Below are 18,616 nucleotides of genomic sequence, written 5' to 3'. Positions count from 1 at the left end.
GGGCTCTGTACATCCCGGGCAGACTTTTCAGCAGCTACACCACACCTCCAGCCGAAGTGGTGCTTGTCTTGTGAGAGCGTGGCAAAGATGGGTCTGATCTTGAAGACGACACTCAGTATGACTGAAAACCTGGTTATGTGAAATGGTTTGATTTTTGACTTCTTAATAAACATCATCATCTCAACCCTGTCCCATGTGGCGAGGATGGGAGGACACAAAGGTGGGGCAGAGGCTGTGACAAAATCACCAAAGTAAAACCAAGGCCCGGGGTCTGGTGTCTGTGTCTCCATTGCCGTCTGCTGCATGAACACTCTGGAAAGGGCTCAGCAGGTTCAGAAGCCCGTCATAAACGGGGACGTCCCTTGGTGCAAAGCACCTAACGCGATCGGGAGCACACCGCAAAAGATGTCCGTGAGAGACTGCAAATGGTTAGTCGTGAGCCAGACTCCACGCTCCTGAGTCAAGTGGTCACTTGGATGGCCAGCTGCTGCCTGACCAGGTTTGAACTCTGTCACCCACAGCTCCTGAATACTACCTGATAAGGCATGGCCGACTCTGCAGAATTTGCTGGAACACTACTAATGCCCACTGGCCTATTTATGGAGTTATTTTGCCGTGATGAAGGTTGGCTTCCCTGGGACATGATGTCACAGGAGCCATGGGGATCACCTAGCAACCGGAACACAGCAACATGTCCAGCTCCTATTTATAACCGGCTTGCTGGCCATGCCAAGAGGTGAGCGGTTAGATCAACCAGAGAGCGCAGGGTCATTTGATTCTTCTGGAAGCCACAGCTGTTACTAGAGTTGACAGAGGATGCCGGGGCCCAAACCCTCAGCTGTCACACTTGGTCCTAAGCATGTTCCGCAGAACCACCAGCTTGTTCGCAACGCAGCAGAGCACGGCTACCTAGAAAAGCTGGGCCAGCTAAGTCACGGCCAGCACTCCTTCAGAACCGACTCAGGCGGGCTGGGCTCAGAGCCAGGTGCTGCTGTTAGGCATGCTGACACAGAAGCCTGGTAGCCCAGAGTCCATGGAAGTCTCCCTTTTCCCCAGCCATCCCTGGCACACTGTCCCAGGCAGATGACTGAACTCCCAGGGGCCTGAGGAAGGAGCCTGAACATCTCATGGAGAATTCCAGGTAAAGGAACACACCTTCAGGCGGCCTGAGGCCCATCTTCTCCCCTGCCTTCCGCAGGCACTCACTCCTTCCTGCTGGAGGGGTCCTGGGCTTACCATCTCCCCACCTCCACTGAAACGTAGCCTTTCTTGACATCAGGACTGGGCCACTGATAGAGTTTCAGCGAGGCATGTCTCGCATCTGTTAGGATTTTGAACTCTTGGGCCTCGGTTGGTGGCATTGGTTTGTGAGGTTGTGGAACCTCTTGGACAGAGGTAGGGCTGTAGGGGCAGGCCTACGGGCTATAGTCCGGTTAGCCACTGAGACTTAAATTGGAGGCTCTGCTTCTACCACCACAACCACGAGCAGCTCTGGACACCAGGCCCCCCTGCCACGATGGCCCAAATAAACTTCTCTTAGCGTTGCTTCTTTCGGGATCTTTATCATAGTAATGAGAAAAGCCTGGTGTCTCAAGCCGCTCAGTCATCCCGATACTCTGTCATGGGGGCAAAGGTACCTAATGCAGATGTGAGTTACGGTCGCTGGCGTATGTGTGACAGAGAAAGCACTTAATATGCAATCGCGGTAATTTCAGATATGGAATGTCACTTGTGCTTCATGGCGGGTCCCCAGATCGCCTTGGCTAATTCACTGACTGCATATGATACTAGGGTAGTGCCATTCAGCAAGACCACTGCCTTTATGATGCTAAGGATGAATTGTACTCCACGCACTTTCATTGTCTGTGGGGGGGGTGCTCACCATGTTTACATATGTGGAAGTCTGAGATCAATGCCAGGTGGATTCCTCTATAGATCTCCATCGACTTGCCTACTTGTTTGTTTGTTTTTTATTTAATGAGACAGGGTCTCACTGTACAGACCAGGCTGGCTTCAAACTCCCAGCGATCACTCTGCCTCCTGAGGGGCTCAGCCCTAATTCCCTCTCCTCTCTCCCCTGGGGAAAGGGTCCCCTGAGCAGGGGTGGGTGGTGACAGGAGCCCCACCCAAGCTGTTGCAGCTCTCTCCAGAGCACGCCACGCTGCAAGCCTCTATTTTTACACCCAATGCTCAGGAACGCTCCTTAGGGGAGCCCACCCCACACTGGTCACTCCTCATCCTCCACACGGCAAGTCATCCTGAGCCTTCACAGATGTGTTGGAGTAGCCGTCGGCAGTGACAGGATGCAAGGCTCAGGGTTTTGTTTTCTTGGTTTTATTTCGTTTTAGCTTTATGTAACTGATTTTTTTCCCCAACATAATATTTTTACTGATTATTTAATATTCTTATTGATGATTTGGGAGTTTCACATAATGCACCTGACCACATTTATTCCCATTCCGCCCAGGTCAGCATCCCTCCCCTTTGACCTCACCCAAAGAAAAGAAAAGAAGAAAAAAATGTCTAACCCACCCACCCCTGAGAAAAAGAAACAGTCTAGACAGAGAGCCATTGAAGAGAACTCTACACATTGTGACAGGGATCCCAAAGTGCAGCTCTTCACAGTTGATGGCTTCTGGCAGGGGTGAGGGTGAGGAAGGACTCAGTTTTCTTTAAGGGGGTGGCCCCTGGGAGTTTGACCATGCTCCCGTGAGGCTCGAGGATATTAAGGCCAGCAAAACAGCCTTTAAGACCAGGAAACAAGGCCTTAACAACAGAGCCACGCTCAGCCCAGCCACTGACTACGGGGTCCTGTGTTCTCCCCGTACTTGCACGGTTTAGATGATTCTCCACTCCCTTCCCTTCCGACGCAGTCCTATTAAACAACGCGTGGATCTGACCACAACGTTGCTTCCTAGTGGGCTCCAAAACCGGACTAAGTCCGCAGCCTACCAAGGCCTTCTGCCTGGGTGAAGCGCGACACCAAGTGGACAAGGGCGCCACCTACAGATGGTTCCGGAAAGTGCCATAGCGGCCTTCAAATCGGGCCGCAACCTCTCCCTGGGGTGTGGCGGCCGCTGGGCGCCCGCCTGAAGTTCCCATCTGCATCCCCAACCTGAGCTGGTCCCCGCAGGGCGCCCAGAGGTACACGCTGTGCCAAACTCGCCCGCAGCAGCAAGCCAACGGAATCGCGTGGGAAAAATGGAAAAAAACAGGCCTGCACGCCTCCGCGGGGAGTTGATGATCAGCAAAGCAACCAAAATCTTCGAAGTCACCCGCAACCCCGCTCAGACTGGCAGTCTAAAAAAGGTATTTCCTGGTGGCGGGAGAGTGACTCAGTTTCCCGGTGACTCAGCGCCACGAGTGCGCGGTGGTGCGGGTGTGCGCGGCTATTCCGGGTGAGGCGGTGGATCGGCCTCGCGGCCCGCGCAGCTCAGGAAGCTCAAGTGGGGTGTGAGAGGAAGCGCTCCCCACGCGGGGGCCGCGGGGAGGTGACTCAGCTGAGACGCAACGCGTGGGGCTGCAGCGCCGCTCCTCCCTGAGCCCCTACGCAAATGCGCGCAGGCCACTGGGTCCCCGCGCGCGCGCGCGCGCACTTGTCCCTGTGCGTTCCGCGCTAGCAAATGCACGCAGGTCACTGGATCCCCGGCTCACACGCACTTCCTAGCATCCTGCGCAGTGTGGGCGTGGGAGACTTTGTCCCCAGGACATGCCACTGGGGGCAGGTGCGCACAGGTGACCGATTTCCCCAGTGGGGCTTGGGGATCCACACCCTAGAGGCCCGCTCTTCTCAAAGCGTGTTCCTGTATCATTAGAGCTTGGAGGCAAACTCCACAGACGTGACTAGCTAGCGCAGCTGTCCTGTTCCTGGGATACAGTTACAACTTACAAGTCAAAGGTTCAGTGAGTCCTGAGGGCAGTGATCTCGGGGTCTGAGGGCCAACAAGGAGCTGGTGACAGCTGAGTTCACAACACGCTGAACTGGCAGCTGGTGTCCCAACAGTGCATGGGGGTCAGGAAGGAAGTGTGTAAGAGCTTGGACTGGTGTGCACACTTGTGGAAGTTGAAGGGCAACCAAGATCGGGTTTCCCACAGCCTTGGAGTCTGAACCTTTCCGAGACACTTAACTCTGAACCGCGGGGCTCCCTAGGAACAGACACAAGGTCTCGGAGAGGAGCACGGGTTGTTTTCCACTACAGTTCAGAACCAAGGGAGCCTGCCACACTGCCAGAAGCAGAGATTTAGTGTAAGCAACGCCACCATCAAGGCTACACAGATAGAAAAAATTCATTTTTCTAGAAGTTATGTAGGATGGGGAGGAATTTTCCTCCTAATGCATGTAAAAATATCTTTGCCTTGCTGGCATGACTCACTATGATTTTTAGGAAGAATGGGAACTTGAGATTCCTAAGTTCGCTGCAAAGTGGGTATCTTTCAATAGGTGATCATTAACACTCTGTGTATATGGCCTGAAGTCATGTGACCCTAAATCTGTAAGGAGGGGCTGTTTACAGCTTTATAAACTAAAAGGACACGAAGGAACGTTAGGTTAAGTGGTGACACTCCCACACGCACAGCACAAACACAGACTAGCCCCAAATGCAACTAAGATGGTCATGAAAATAAGGACAAGGACCTCGGAGTATCACCTGTAGATCTCTCAGATCTGGAGTTGCAAAGACTGGAGACAACGAAACCCCCAAACTGAAAAGTCACCTTGGGGGCAATTAGACTATTGTGGTAAGGTCTTCTTAAGTCTGAGAAAATGAAATGCTGCATTACATCGTGGGAATTAAATCAGAGTGTCTGTAATCCAAGCACAAATGAAGTCAAACAATGGAACCATATTCAGAACAATTTTGATCAACCTGCCTGTAAAAAAAAAAAAAAATGCAGAAAAATAGTCCAGGGCTGGCATGGAGGAAGAGCCACCGCTGTGTGCTCTGCCTGTGGCCCCCAGTTCATCCCATCTCTCATTCCTCTTTGTGGCGACACTGCGAAGTAGGCAAGTATTTGATTTCATTTCCAGAACAACCCTCAGGTCCACCCCTTCCGGTTGCGTAACTGTATTTTTAGTTCCGACCTAATTTTCACATCTGACAAGTTGTGAGTTTGTTCTACGATGACTTGATTTTTTTTTTTTTTTTTGACAGAACATTGTGAAGGGCGGGGCGTTATTTATTCCCACTTTTCCTGGAACATGGTAAGCTTGTGGAGCGTCAATGGTGAAGAAACAGATGGAAGAAATGATAGATCAATGGGTAATGGGTGGACGGAGGAGTGGGAAGATGAATAATAGATGGAAGTGTGGGTAGGTGGATGAATGGATGGGGGGATGGATGGGTAGGTGGGTAAATGGATGGGGGATGGATGGATGGATGAGTAGGTGGGTAGATGGATAAATGGATGGGGGATGGATGGGTAGATGGGTAGGTAGATAGATAATACACAGCAGAGGAAACAGATGAAAGCAGAGAGTGGAGGAACTCTAGATGAGGGAATACAGTCTGACGTGTTTTTGGTTTTTTTTTTTTTTCCTCTTCCTGTCAATTCCTCCTGGCTTATGGTTTTGGTGCAGAAAAAAATAACTTCAAATAAAAATGACCCAAATCACACAGCTCTCTAGCCTCTTTTGTAACTTGTATGTGGAAGGGTCGGAATCTATTTTCTCATAGTGCTGGGGATGGAGCATGGGGGCCTCACCCCTGCCTCAGGGCTGCATCCCCAACCCTTAAGACGTCAGGCTGAACTGTCATGTTCTAGTACCCTGAGCACAACACAACGGCCTTTGGAATCAGACACAGGATGAGCTGGTGGCTTCAAAGATTCGAGGGTTCTGGTATGAAGTTGACAGGTCCTCCAACTAACACAAACAATACGTGTTGTCTGTAGTAACGGCCACGGAAGACAGATGTTGGAGAAGAGCCAGCAGCGATATGGGGATAGAAGAGTCCTGGCATAGAGATGTACAGTGCTCTTGAGCCTTAGGAAAGAGCGAGGCATTTCAGTGGGGTAGAAAGATGGATCAGTGGTTAAGAGAGCTTGCCGCACAATTGTGAGAACTAGAGTTCAAATCCCCACTCTTGTATAACAAGCCATATGCCTCCTCGTTATAGAGACAGGAATATGGCTGGGGCTTGCTGGCTTCCAGCCTGGCTGAATAAACAGGGCCACAAAGTGAAGGAAGAGACCCCGCCTCCAAGGAGTAGCTGTAGAGGGAAAGAGGAGGACATTCAATGCCCTCCTCTGGTCTCTGAATCAGCACATGCATGGACACACCCATACACACACACACACACACACACACACACACACACACACACACACACACACACACAAATAAACACATCCTTTTAGAGCAGAAAAAAATGTATAAATGGCAAAGTTCAGACATTTGTTCCAGTTTCAGACATCACCCTGCTATTTTGCAAGCCAAGGGCGTGCATGACAGGCCACCCCTCCACGCAGATTCATGAAGTGGCCAGCTGATATCCTTGATGTAAATGGCCCAAGTCTGCTATGGTTACATGTGGATTCTCTCCTGGGCTCTCGTGCTCAATGCTTGGCCCCTGAATGTGGTGATGCTGGGAGGTGGTCAAGTCCTGGAGAGGAGGGACTAGCAGGGGGTAATTGCATCACAGAAGGAATCAACGTATGTTGGGGCCCATTTGGGTTCCTCCTGGCTTTACCCAGCAGGTCTGCATAGAGAGGGTGAATGGACCACCGGCCTGAGTGCAGGTGTCTGAGATGGTCTGCACTTGGCTGTGCTGAGGCGAGGTCTTTTGCTCCACCCCTTGGCATTCCTTTAAATATCCTAGGGCAGAGACAGTCAGGGCCCGTGGATTAGGATCCAGGCCCACCCGAGGCTGTCCTGTGTTTCTCTCTGCTTCTCTCCCCTCTTTATTTCTACCTAAGTCTCTTATCCCTCACTCCTCAAGAGTCCCCGAGGTAAATAAATGTGGGCGCTGGACCCCCACAAATGTACACTGAGTGGAGGGGTTCAGCTCCTGCAAGAACAGGCTGTTAAACAAAGAGTTGGCATGACCCTTGCATCTCTCTGGTCTCCTGTCTCTCACCCTGTTCCTTCTCCCTCTCATGCATGCCTCCGCCATGCTGTCTGTCATCCGCCATGTCGTGATTAAACAGAGCCCCTCACCAGAGCCTCCAAAACCGTGCTATGGTAAGTTTTCCCTTACAGTAGCCTTCACAGGGTAGCTCTGGACAGTACTGGAAAAAAAAAAAAAAAAACGGCCAGGCATGAGCACCACACAGCACACAGGTGAAGTAGAACTTGTAGCTGGAACCTCCCCCAACAGCTGGACTTCCATGACCAAAAGCAGAAATACTTCTACATCGAGGAAAGACACAAATCTACAGATTGGAGAAGCTCAGAGACCGGAATCCGCACCAAAGTGTAGTGTAATTAATTGTCTGAAAATTAAACAAAGGCAGTGAGGAACGTTACAAAAAGCCAGAGAGCTGCGCACTCTTCTGGGAGCGATGACCAGGAGCAATGGAGGTTCTCTGGTCTGAAACCTGGGGGCCCAGGGGAAGAGAAGAAGACGATATGGAGAGCCACTGAGAGAGGTCAGGGCCCAGAATGCCGTCGTTAGGGAAAGACACGATAAACACTTTTTCAGCTAATGGGAAACCAGGATCGCCATTACCGGCAGACCTACCTGAAGGAAGCTCTTCAGATATTTAAAACAAACAAACAAAAGCTCTTCAAATATTTAAAACAAACAAACAAAAGCTTGTTTTAGAAATAAACTGTGTTTATTGGGAATAAAGGGAGGAAACAGAAATGGGAAATGTCTGGCAAATTCAAAGTTGTCCTTCAGATGGGGTGGGTCACTCCTGCAGTCCCAGCTCTTGGGAGGCTGAGGATGAAGAGCTGCTGCTTACATCTAATTTTAGCCGCTTGTTGAGTTCTGGTCCAGCCTGGGGTATGAGACCAAACAACAACAAAAACCAATTCTTTACTTCTGGATTTAAAATGTGTCAATATAGCAAGCAATAGAATATGAGTTAAAACAGCATACCAGAAATGTCAAAAAAAAAAAAAAGGAAAGAAAAACTAAATTTCAGAGGTGGTAAATAAAAAGTAAACAAAGACTGAGACACAAAATCCAAATATAACAATAATTAAACATAAAAGCAGTCTATCACATCAGCTAAGACAGAGACTGCCTGAACAGATTTGGAAAACACGATATAGCCATATGTTGTCTACAAGAATCTCACTTCAAATAACAATTGTGTGGTCAGGATAAAAATGAAGAAACAGAAAAGCCACCCTAGTAAAACACTGATCCAAAAGAAAAAGTGGCTGTATCGATATCCAACAAAGTAGATTTCTGAGAAGAAAAAATAATTATGAGACAGGAAGCAGTGCATGGAGCCCTGAGAAATGTCGGCTCAGCAGGGAGACGTGGGACATTGAGAGTGTGCATGCCTAGTGTTAACTGGGCTGGAAAGAGTAGGGACCGTTCCAACCGTGAGAGAAGACAGGCACCTCCACCCTAGAGACATCATCTCTCATCTCCAGAGATGATGCATCTGGAGGCTGAAAGATTAACAAGGCTGTAAAAGATGGATTCCAACAGAAATGTATGCAGCCATGGGGCCAACACTAATTGGACCCATATCTTCAATTACATAAAGGGCGTTCACCAAGAAAGAACATACCCTGGGTTATAAAGGGAACTTGAACAAATGTAAAACCATGGAAGTCAGAGTTGTTTATTCCGTGGTCAGAATGAAATCATAGTGGAACCAGATAGTAAAACAAGAGCTCTCACAGGAGGCCTCACCAACGCTTTGGACACTAACAACACGTTCTCAAATAAACCATAGATCAAAGCTATTGCTCTGGACTGGATGTAAATGGGATGGCCAAACAACACAACCGATGAACACAGCCTGTCAACACACAGAGAGGTAGTTTGAACAGCCAACATGGATGTTAAAACAGGAAGTCTCAAACTGCTCATCTAAGCTTCCAGCAGAAGAAGCCAGAAAATGAGCAGAATAAGCCCAAAGTAAGAGCATGAAAGGAAATAAAGAGAATAGAAAAAAATTCAAAGAAAAATATTCCAAATCAAGATCCCACTCTGTAACTCAAGCAGGACCTGAGCTCATGATCACCCTGCCTCAGCCTCCCTGGTGGTGGGATTAACAGGTTTATGCTGCTGTGCCTAGCAAATCAATGAAATTGAAAGCAGAGAGACAAAAACCAAAAAACCCACAAAACAACAAAAACTCATTCATGGAAAAAAAAATCAATATTGATACTGACAAAGAAAAAATGGAAATGATAATTTTTAATACTGGGGAATAAACAAAGGTCCTCACTGTGGGCTCCACAGACAAGCTGGTAGGGGAATTATATAAATATCTCTGCACAGACAATCCAGTAATTCAGGAGGGGCTGCCTTGTGAAAGGAAAACTCCCCATGCCGTCCGAGAAGAACAGAGAGCCTGAAATGTCCTGCAACCATTTAAAATTGAATTCACCATTGGAAAGCTTTCAAAAAAGGCATTTGCAGACTCCAGACGGTTTCCTTGGCAAATTCTTCTGAACATTCAAAGATGAAACAGCACCAACTCTGGTTGATCTCTTCCAGAAAACAGAAAAGGGAACACTGTATAGTGTGTGTTTTGTAAATGGCATTCTCTGATACATAACCCAGACCAAGGGCCGGTGGGATGGCTCAGCAGGTAGAGGTGCTTGTTGCCAAGCCTGACAACCTGAGTTCAATCCCCAGAACCCACACGGCATAAGGAAAGAAGGACTCATTCAAGTTGTCCCTCTATGTGCAGGCCATGGTACATGGACACACTGCACAACAACAAGAAAATTAATTAACCAGACCACGACAATACAAGGAAAAACTAAAAGCAGCTTTCCTGAGTAGCATACACAAAAAAAGAACCTAATAGAATATTAGCAAACAAAAGATTTGACAGATAAAAAGAATAATGTACTACGACTGAGTGGACCTCATGGTGGAAATATAAGACCAACTCAATATTCAACTGTCCATCACTGTCATCAACCATGTGAAAAGGAGAAAACCAATATGATCCTAACAGTTGATGCAGAAAAGCATTTAACAGAATTAACACCCTCTCACAATCGGTATGCGCAGAGACAAAAACATCTGTAGAGAAAGGGCCCACAGTCAACACTGTTTTCAATGACAAAAAACTCCATCCGGCTCTTTCCTTGTCAGTGCCAGAGGGCAATCAACCAACCAACCAACCAACCAATCAACCAATCAATAGGAAGAGAAAAATACGGAAAGGAAGGAATGAAATTTTTCTTATTTCCAGACAACAAAATTGCCTATGTGAGGAATCTTAATAAGAGCACAAAAGAAAGTTCCTCAAGAACTATAAAGTGAACTTAACAAGATCATAGAATCAAGGTCAGTGCGCAGATAAATCTTACTTTAAGATGTAAAAAATTAGCCAGGCATAGTGCTGCACGCCTTTAATCCTTGCACTCGGGAGACAGAGCCAGGCAGATCTTTGTGAGTTCAAGGCCAGCCTGGTCTACAAAGCAAGTTCCAGGATAGCCAGGGTGGTTGCACAGAGAAACCCTGTCTTGAAATTACATGTGTATTATTCAGCAAAGGTGGTGACTGCCCAGATTAAGATTTAGCTGTGACTCCAGTCAGAGCACCAGTGAATGTTTCCTGGGTTTGAGCAAAGCTGCATCGCAAGTTTATACACAAAACAGAGAAATTAGAATCAGCTAAACCATTCTGGAAAATATATACAAGGTAAGAGGACACTCAGGAACTGCCTTTGGGATTTTCTTCAGGGCCTGGAGAGGTGGCTGAGTGGTTAGGAGCATTTAATGCACTTGTAGAACACGGGTTTTGATCCCCAACATCCAAAAGGTGGCTCACAATCATCTTTAGCGCCAGTCCCAGGGGACTTGATGCCCTCTCCCGGCATCCACAGGCATGAGCACACGTGTGGCGCATGTACACATGTGCAGGCACATCACTCACACACATAAATTTTACTTTTAAAGAAAGATTTACTTTGAAGCTAAATCAACACAACCTGATATGGAAAGTGGAGTCATGTAGGTGGATGAAACAGACTAAATAATTCCCAGGATAAACTCACGTCTGTGGCCAGTTAAATTACAGGTGCAAAATCAACCCAGCAGAGAAATGATGGCCTCTCTCACTAGCTGTCTAAGAACCAGATAATCACTGGGAGCGTAAGTTGTGTACTTAACGACACACACAATCTTTTTAAAATTAAGCTGACTATATCTCCCATGCATCTAAAAGCAATTGATTTTTGACAAACATGTCCAAGACCATCTCCATTCTGAGAGCAGGTGGGGTGGGGGAGAGTCTGAAAACGTCACAGCACTGTAAGAACCTTGAGGGGTTTGGTGACATAACCATGGGGAGTGACTCAGTGATGGCCACAAGGAGCCTATGATAGTCTTCTCCATTCTCCCAGAGGAAAACACAAAGAACTCTGTCCATCAGTTATGTCAAAAGTGGGCAGAGGACCCAAACCAGACCTCCCCTGTGTCCCAGGTCTAGTAATGTGAGTGTTCCGGGCACCGTGTTTGGTTCACAGTATGTTATCCTCTTTTATCTTTACACAGTGTCTTCTCATGATACTGTTTCTTCCTTGTATGTAAAGGTTTCTCATGTATTATCCTAATTCATCCTTGGTACAGCTTTGCTGGTTGAGTTTACCTTTTCGTGAAAACGGGGAAAACACATCCATCCCACACAGACTGTATTTCAACCCAGTTTAAACTGAAGCTTGCCAGGTGTGGTGACACACACCTTTAATCCAAACACTGGGGAGGCAGAGGCAGATCTCTGTGAGTTCGAAGCTAGCATGGTCTACAGGGAAAATTCCAGATCAGCCAGGGGGTCTATATAGTGAGACACTGTCTTAAACCACAAAATTGCCAAAGCTTAAGTCACACACACATACACACACACAAAAACTAACTTCTTTTTGTACCAGTGTGTGAGTGTGTGTGCATGTGGAGACTGAAAGTCAACACCCAGTGTCTTCTCCGGTCACTTTTATTTTTTGAGACAGTCTCCCACTGAACCTGGAGCTCCCCAACTCAGTCAGATTGGCTCATAAGCAAGCTCCAGGAAAGGGATCGGCCTGTCTCAGGCTCCCCAGTGCTGGGAGACTAGCATGTACCATCACACCTGACTTTTTATGTACACACTGGAGTTCCACAGTCACATCCTCTGACTGGGCCATCTCTCCAGCACACATCTGTCTTTACCACCTCAGATGATTTTGAATCCAACCTTCTGCTCCAGTCCCCCTCTATGACAGAAGTGTGTCCGCTGCTCTAAGGCCCAATGGTGCCAATCTCAGTGGCAGGCTCTGTATTTCATGGGCTGCTCGAGTTCTGCTTCCTTGTGTCTAGCGGGACCTGGGATGACAGAGGAAGGAAGGGGCCAGAGGGGAGGCTGTCTCTCCTCTGCAGTTCATCACTATAAATTACCCCCAGTCCAGGACTCTTGTTTGAACAAATACAAAATAAAAATGATCTAAGGTACGCAGCAAAGCTTACAGGTTTATTAGCGGTACGTGCAGTAACTTTTTCTTTAATGTTTCAAGTGGTATAGTTCTAGCAACAAATCCATAAGAGCTTCATTTTTATACAAATAGTTTTATTACAAATTTGAATTCTTAAGAAATACACATTTAAAGAAATTACACAGAAGGCCTTAGTAGTCTTAAAAACGTTTTTTTTTTTTGGGGGGGGTACTTCTAGTGAAATGTCACTTCAAGCATAGTGGTCCGAGTCTGCCCTCCTGCGACCTGTTCACTCCCTGCAGGAGCTGGCACAGCCCCTGCGAAGTGGCCTGTGTGTGCTCAGGTGTGAAATGCTGCTGGGATGCAGGATGAGGGATGCTATCGAAGGCCTTGGCTGTCACCGCTCTGGGAAGTGAGTCATTCGGTCTGCGGTTAGTGTTTAAAACCCTGAAAATACTCCGAACAGAGTAATCGCCGTAAGCGCCCAGGCACAGGGCTCATGAGCGTAGACACCATGTTTAGGAATGAGTTTGGCTTTGGCAATAACACCGTCTTTGGTTTGGGAGTCAATGAGGGAAGCTGGTGTTTCACATTTGGTGGTCTGGTGTTGGAGACCCTGTGAAGGAACAGCACAGTCTTCGAGAGAGAAGAACGAAGCATGCTTTATTTAACAACGGGCTCTACACTAGAACTTGACCTGCCTAATTGCTGACATCTATATAAATTACTAATACATATATATATACTTATTTTCTGTCTACCTTTGGACCATCTTTATTCCACAGGAAAGCCATGACTTCCACAAAAGCAGCTGCGTAGTACCACACAGGGCATAAGTTGGTGTTTTGGGGCTGAAAAGATGGAATTCCATGTAAAGGGTGGAAGAAACCAGTTTCCTTGACCTGCTCTTTGCACAGACCATCGAGGGACCTGATTTGGAAACGCTAGACAGTGGTAGAGACAGACGCTCACATCTGGGGCGACAGGTTGAAACGGGCTGTGGGCTGTCTGGAGGGTACCATGTACCCGTAGCACCTTGGGTTTCTTATGGAGTTCTCACCTCACACATCAGTGCACTGGATTGCAAAAGGCAATTCATTCTTTTATTTGATCATGAGTGCCATTTGGTAGGTATGTGCCACTATGGAAAGCTTATCGCTGTCTGTCCTTCTCCTTCCGCAAACAGAAGCCAACGAAGCAGAGTGTGTTAGTTACGCAAATCCCTATAAGGCACTTTATGGTTTTCATAGTGGACAGTGAGGTACATGGGGTATAATTCTAGGGTTCATTGCTGTTAAAAAATAAAACGGGAGGGAGGAGAGGACGAGGAGGAGTAGCACCATATTGTGACGCGGCAGAGGCGGCCTCCTTAGGTTCTTCTCATGCACACTTGGCAGCGGCTGACGTGAGTGCGAAGCTCCCCTGCCTTCAAGGTGGACGGCGTGGGCTTCCTGGAACACAGCACAGTTACGCCATCAGCATGGACTTGTGAACCACCAGAAACCCAGGTACATTCCCCAGGCACTTCTCCCAAGCCCTGTGACACCTCAGGGACCAGAGACACACCCACCCACACGGGTGACAATGAGCAACCGCCGTCCCCCTGATCTCTGAGCAGGCGCGCACCAGGACCCGGGACCGTGGTTCCACAACAGGGGGACATTTTAGATATTATCTGCACGCCTGAGCCCACCTGAGCCCAGCTGAGGTCACCTCTCAGCCACAGGACCATGCTATGCTTTGCACTATAGTTATCTTTTCATCGTCTCCAGTGGATTAGAGCCTCCCCAGGGTATGGAGGAATATTTTCTCCACCATATTTAACCAAGAGTGAGTGCTCATTCAGTTTTGTTGGATGGTGGGGTAAGTGGCAGACCTGGAATAATGAACTGACATTATTCATAACTGAAACGTGTCCACGGCCCCGTAGGTGTCTAGATACACACGGCCTGAGGTGAAGCCAAAGAGGGGGCACATTTAGCAGCTGAGACTTGTCTTGACCCTAGAAATTCCACCTTATTTGAGTCAGTGGAAAGGTAAAAATCTCAACTCTGATTGGTACTCATCAAATTCTACTAAATGTAGTTCACCACATGTAAGAGCTTCTTGTCCTGAACTTGAAGGAGCTTACTCTAGCAAATTCTAGCTAAAAAAAAAAAAAAAAAAAAAAAAAAATCTTATCTAATTTTGTTTAAGGAAGCATTATAACCAGGGGGCTGTTTCAAAGAGAAAAAAAAATCCCATTTTCGGCTACTAACCTCATGAGGAAGCCCTCCCCAAGCTGAGGGGTAAGGAGCAGAGTCTAGACTGTGTTTGCACAGCTGACATTTTCCTGTAAGCTAGCAGTCAAGAACATGATACTTTGGGGTGTTTAGCAAGGAATGACCTAATCTGAAAGACAAGATGACTACAGAGCTCCTCATGGCTGAGCAGACAGACAGGCTTGTCTGCAGGAGACAGCAGCCTCATCTGCCGAGGAGCAGGAAGAGGCTTCCCCTGTCCCATCAGCCACCTGCATCTGCTCCTGCTGACACATGATGGAGGACGGAGGAGCATAATGTGCTCCTGACCACTGGAGAGGGACCAGATTAACTTCAACAGAGCCGGCAGCCCTAGGACCATTGTTTTCAGATGAATCTTGGAAACGGGAAGGGACAGGAAGGGAAAGATATCGCTATCATTTCAGTAATATTTGTGTTGAAAGGAATTTTTATTCACACAAGTCTAAAAAAAAGTCTTTTGTCGAGTTCCTTAGAATGTCCCTTCCACATACCCTGCACGCATCATGTAACCACCACAGGGATGAGTGGCCCGCCCTCCTCCCTGGCTACTGAGGATACAATGTTTCCCCTGCTGTTTGAAGATTTCAGCTGCTTTTGATAACATTTTAGCACACTCATCTACAAACACGGCAAATGACCTCTTTTCTCTCTCAGCTCCCCAACATACAGAATCAAGCCTATCACCTTGGTTCCCCTTTGAAAATCAGATGGGTCATCTGCCCACGCAGAACAGACTCTGACGATGGGATGGGTCACAGGAAATGGAAAAGAAAGGGTACCGAGAGACAAGAGCCCTCCAGCAGAGGGTCATTCTGACTTACTTGAACATCTCGCTTCTCTCTATGGTGGCGAGCCAAAAGCTGTAAGCATTTGCATAGTAATTGCATGTTCCTCGGCCATGGCACTCAATGAATGGAGCGCTTCTAAACTCTTCCAGACAGGACCCAGGGGATGCAAGGGCTTGGCCAGAACCTTCAGCACCAGCGCTGGTATGCTGTGGGACAAACATAAGGCATGAGTCTGAGGTTTCATCACCCAGAGAGAGAAAGCCACTGTCCCTAGGAAGGAGCCACGGTGTCTCCTCAGTGAAGCTCCAAGTTCCCCCACCTGCTCCCCAGGCTCACAAACTCTGGGCCCAAACACCTGCTCAATACCCATGATGGTCCACCATCCAGGCCTGCAGGCAAGGTTGGGGTACTCGGGCCTACACAATCCCAGAAACCAGACATCAGCTCCTCCGAGTGGGAGAAGAGCGCCCAGCTTTCTCAGAAAGCACTCAGGAACTCCTTTTCACGTCAAATAACAAGGCTAATGAATGTTAAGTTGTAGGTCAAATCAACAACTTGGTTCTGTCCCAGGGATTTTAAAGAGAATGACAACCATGTCCGGGTGGGGTCGCTTATTTGAGGTTGGTAAATTCTTACCCGTTTTCTTACTAGTTCAGGACTTGTGTGCATTTAATCAATATTTTTCAGTGTGGTGATAAAGTGGAATAAGCTGTAATGAGTTCTCCACACAGGGAATTGTCCCTGTAGTACTTGTCTTTTCAAGAGAAAGGATGCAAGGGACCAAGAAACGTCTGAAAATAGGCAGGTGAGGATAGGAGAGCCTCCCTGCCCAGGGTGCATTCTGGGTATTAACCTGGGAGGACAGGGGAGTGAGCCTCCCTGCCCAGGGTGCATTCTGGGTATTAACCTGGGAGGACAGGGGAGTGAGCCTCCCTGCCCAGGGTGCATTCTGGGTATTAACCAGGGAGGACAGGGGAGTGAGCCTCCCTGCCCAGGGTGCATCCTGAGAATTACCCAAGAGGATTGTCCTCCTGGCCACTGCCGTGACTGAAGAAGCGCAAGCTCCCGGTAATACCCATGTCCCCTCTTATCTCGGGTGCCCCTGTGAGTTAATAACACACCGGAGGAGCTGGGCAGGCTTTGGGTGCTGGCCACACGGCTATGGAGCTTCCACACTCTAGAAGCTCCCTGCTCATGGCAGGCAGCAGCTCCCCACATGGAGGAGCAGGGAGCCCTGGAGACACTGTGGACCCCAGGCTCATGGCAGGCAGCAGCTCCCCACACGGAGGAGCAGGGAGCCCTGGAGACACTGTGGACCCCAGGCTCATGGCAGGCAGCAGCTCCCCACATGGAGGAGCAGGGAGCCCTGGAGACACTGTGGACCCCAGGCTCATGGCAGGCAGCAGCTCCCCACATGGAGGAGCAGGGAGCCCTGGAGACACTAAGCAAGAAGCCAGGCTCCAAGTTATGCTCAAGGAGCAGGGGATGATGTAGGAAACTTGGAGGGATGGAGGAGCTAACAGACATTAGTGGGAGCCCTTCCAGGGAAGTGAAGTCCCCCCGGCACTCACCATCACGAAGGAGTAGCCAATCCACAGTGAGGACCAACCGTTGGGGCACGGCGGGATCTGAATGGTCTGACTGTGCACCGCCATCACCATGGCCGGCGCCTCACACACTGCACACCTGGGAGGGAGGGAGAGGGAGCAGGCGGTCAGCATGGGTGGGACCTGGGGACAGCCCTGCCCCGCTTTGCCCTCTCTCCCTCTTTCTCCTGGTCCAGTTCGGGGCCTCCCATCCCTGTCCTAAAACATTCAATTCGAAACAGTTGCTTTTTTAACAACCTATTCTAAAAGAAGAAAGATGGGGAGGCCACGGGAGGCCGAGGGAAGCACTGACCGGGTCCCTCCCCAAGACAAGGTTCCTCCTGTGCCAGGCTGGCTCAAGCCCAGCCATGACAGGGCACCCCGGGACAGACAGAAACAGTAGGGGCCTCCAGTGTTCTAAAGCTCGTCCAAATAAGGGAGCACCGGATGGTGAGGGAGCACCGGATGGCGAGGGAGGAGTGCCATGCTTAAAAAACACAAACAGCAGCAGCAAAATAATTACATTCCAGTCACAGAGTGAAGAGAGTGTTAGCCACGCTGCTAAATGAGAACAAACGTGTGAATAATTACAGCGAGTTCTGCATACGGATGGACGGGGAGTGGGCGGGCGGCTGGATTAGTCATTCCATTTTCTGTGGTGTGTGTGTGTGTGTGTGTCCACGTGCGTGCACACACTTCCTATGCTTTCTACTTTATTCACACAAATGCAGATGAATTAATAGGTTCCCTTAAACACCAGCCACTGGAATTGAAATCGCCTGGCCCGTCTGCTGCCATCTGCCTCTCAGACATGGACACAGGACAGCTGGTAGAAGTGCCCCCCTTCCCAGGATGCCTCAGTGCTGGGGGGGGGTAGATGGCCACATAGAAGGCATCTCTGCCCTCCAGAAGACTCAGCAGGCTGTCAGTGGCCCCATTCCCTGTATTTATGAAGACACTAGAGTCATGGCCAGTGTCACAGCCCAGGCCACCCGCAGTGTCCCTTGCTCTCCAACCTCAGGTGATTAAACTGTGGCTTTACCGCCACTCCTGTCTGAAGAAAGCCAGAGGAAGTACTCAGAAATCGTGGCCGATAGGACAAAGACAAGAGCTCCCACCTTCATGGCTCAAAACTCAAAAGGAAAGATTTGTGTCGGGGTTTCTAAAATGACGTTTCGGGGCCTCCCCATGGGAAAAAAGGAACCTGGAGATCCTGAGACATAGCTGGAAGCCATCAAAGTAACTCTCAGCCCCGAGAAGAGGGCCATGTCACAACAACAGGGAATCAGAGAGACACGTGGATAAAGGACCATGTGAGACCTGGAAGGCCCCTCAAGCTGCAGGGGCATAGGGGCCCTGGACTGTTGAGTCCTGAGACACTGAAACAAGTCTGGTATTTCAAGTGTGC

The 18,616-nt window shown here is 48.7% G+C and overlaps 1 protein-coding gene and 1 long non-coding RNA gene across 3 annotated transcripts in view; one reads left to right on the top strand and one right to left on the bottom strand.

Moving 5' to 3' along the window:
- Window positions 1–478: 478 nt before the first annotated feature.
- Window positions 479–5,613, top strand: LOC121823451 (uncharacterized). 2 transcript variants are annotated; one of them, XR_006064932.2, is made up of 4 exons: window positions 479–1,141; window positions 2,468–3,309; window positions 5,154–5,203; window positions 5,579–5,613. It is a non-coding gene; the product is annotated as an uncharacterized LOC121823451 (long non-coding RNA). The 2 variants fall into 2 exon arrangements; XR_013045427.1 differs by having other exon boundaries at window positions 504–1,141; window positions 3,134–3,309.
- Window positions 5,614–13,189: 7,576 nt separating this feature from the next.
- Window positions 13,190–18,616, bottom strand: part of Col4a1 (collagen type IV alpha 1 chain) — a 118,302-nt gene continuing 112,875 nt past the window's right edge. Inside the window, exons 50-52 of the mRNA XM_006981332.4 lie at window positions 17,194–17,308; window positions 15,656–15,828; window positions 13,190–14,003 (exon numbers count right to left, since the gene is read on the bottom strand). Coding sequence (XP_006981394.2) covers window positions 13,922–14,003; window positions 15,656–15,828; window positions 17,194–17,308 — 370 coding nt within the window. The 3' untranslated portion in view covers window positions 13,190–13,921. The remainder of the gene's footprint in view (window positions 14,004–15,655; window positions 15,829–17,193; window positions 17,309–18,616) is intronic.

The sequence above is a fragment of the Peromyscus maniculatus genome, chromosome 17 (genome assembly GCF_049852395.1).
Source record: "Peromyscus maniculatus bairdii isolate BWxNUB_F1_BW_parent chromosome 17, HU_Pman_BW_mat_3.1, whole genome shotgun sequence".
NCBI lineage: Eukaryota > Metazoa > Chordata > Mammalia > Rodentia > Cricetidae > Peromyscus > Peromyscus maniculatus.
This window is presented reverse-complemented; position numbering and strand designations above follow the sequence as displayed.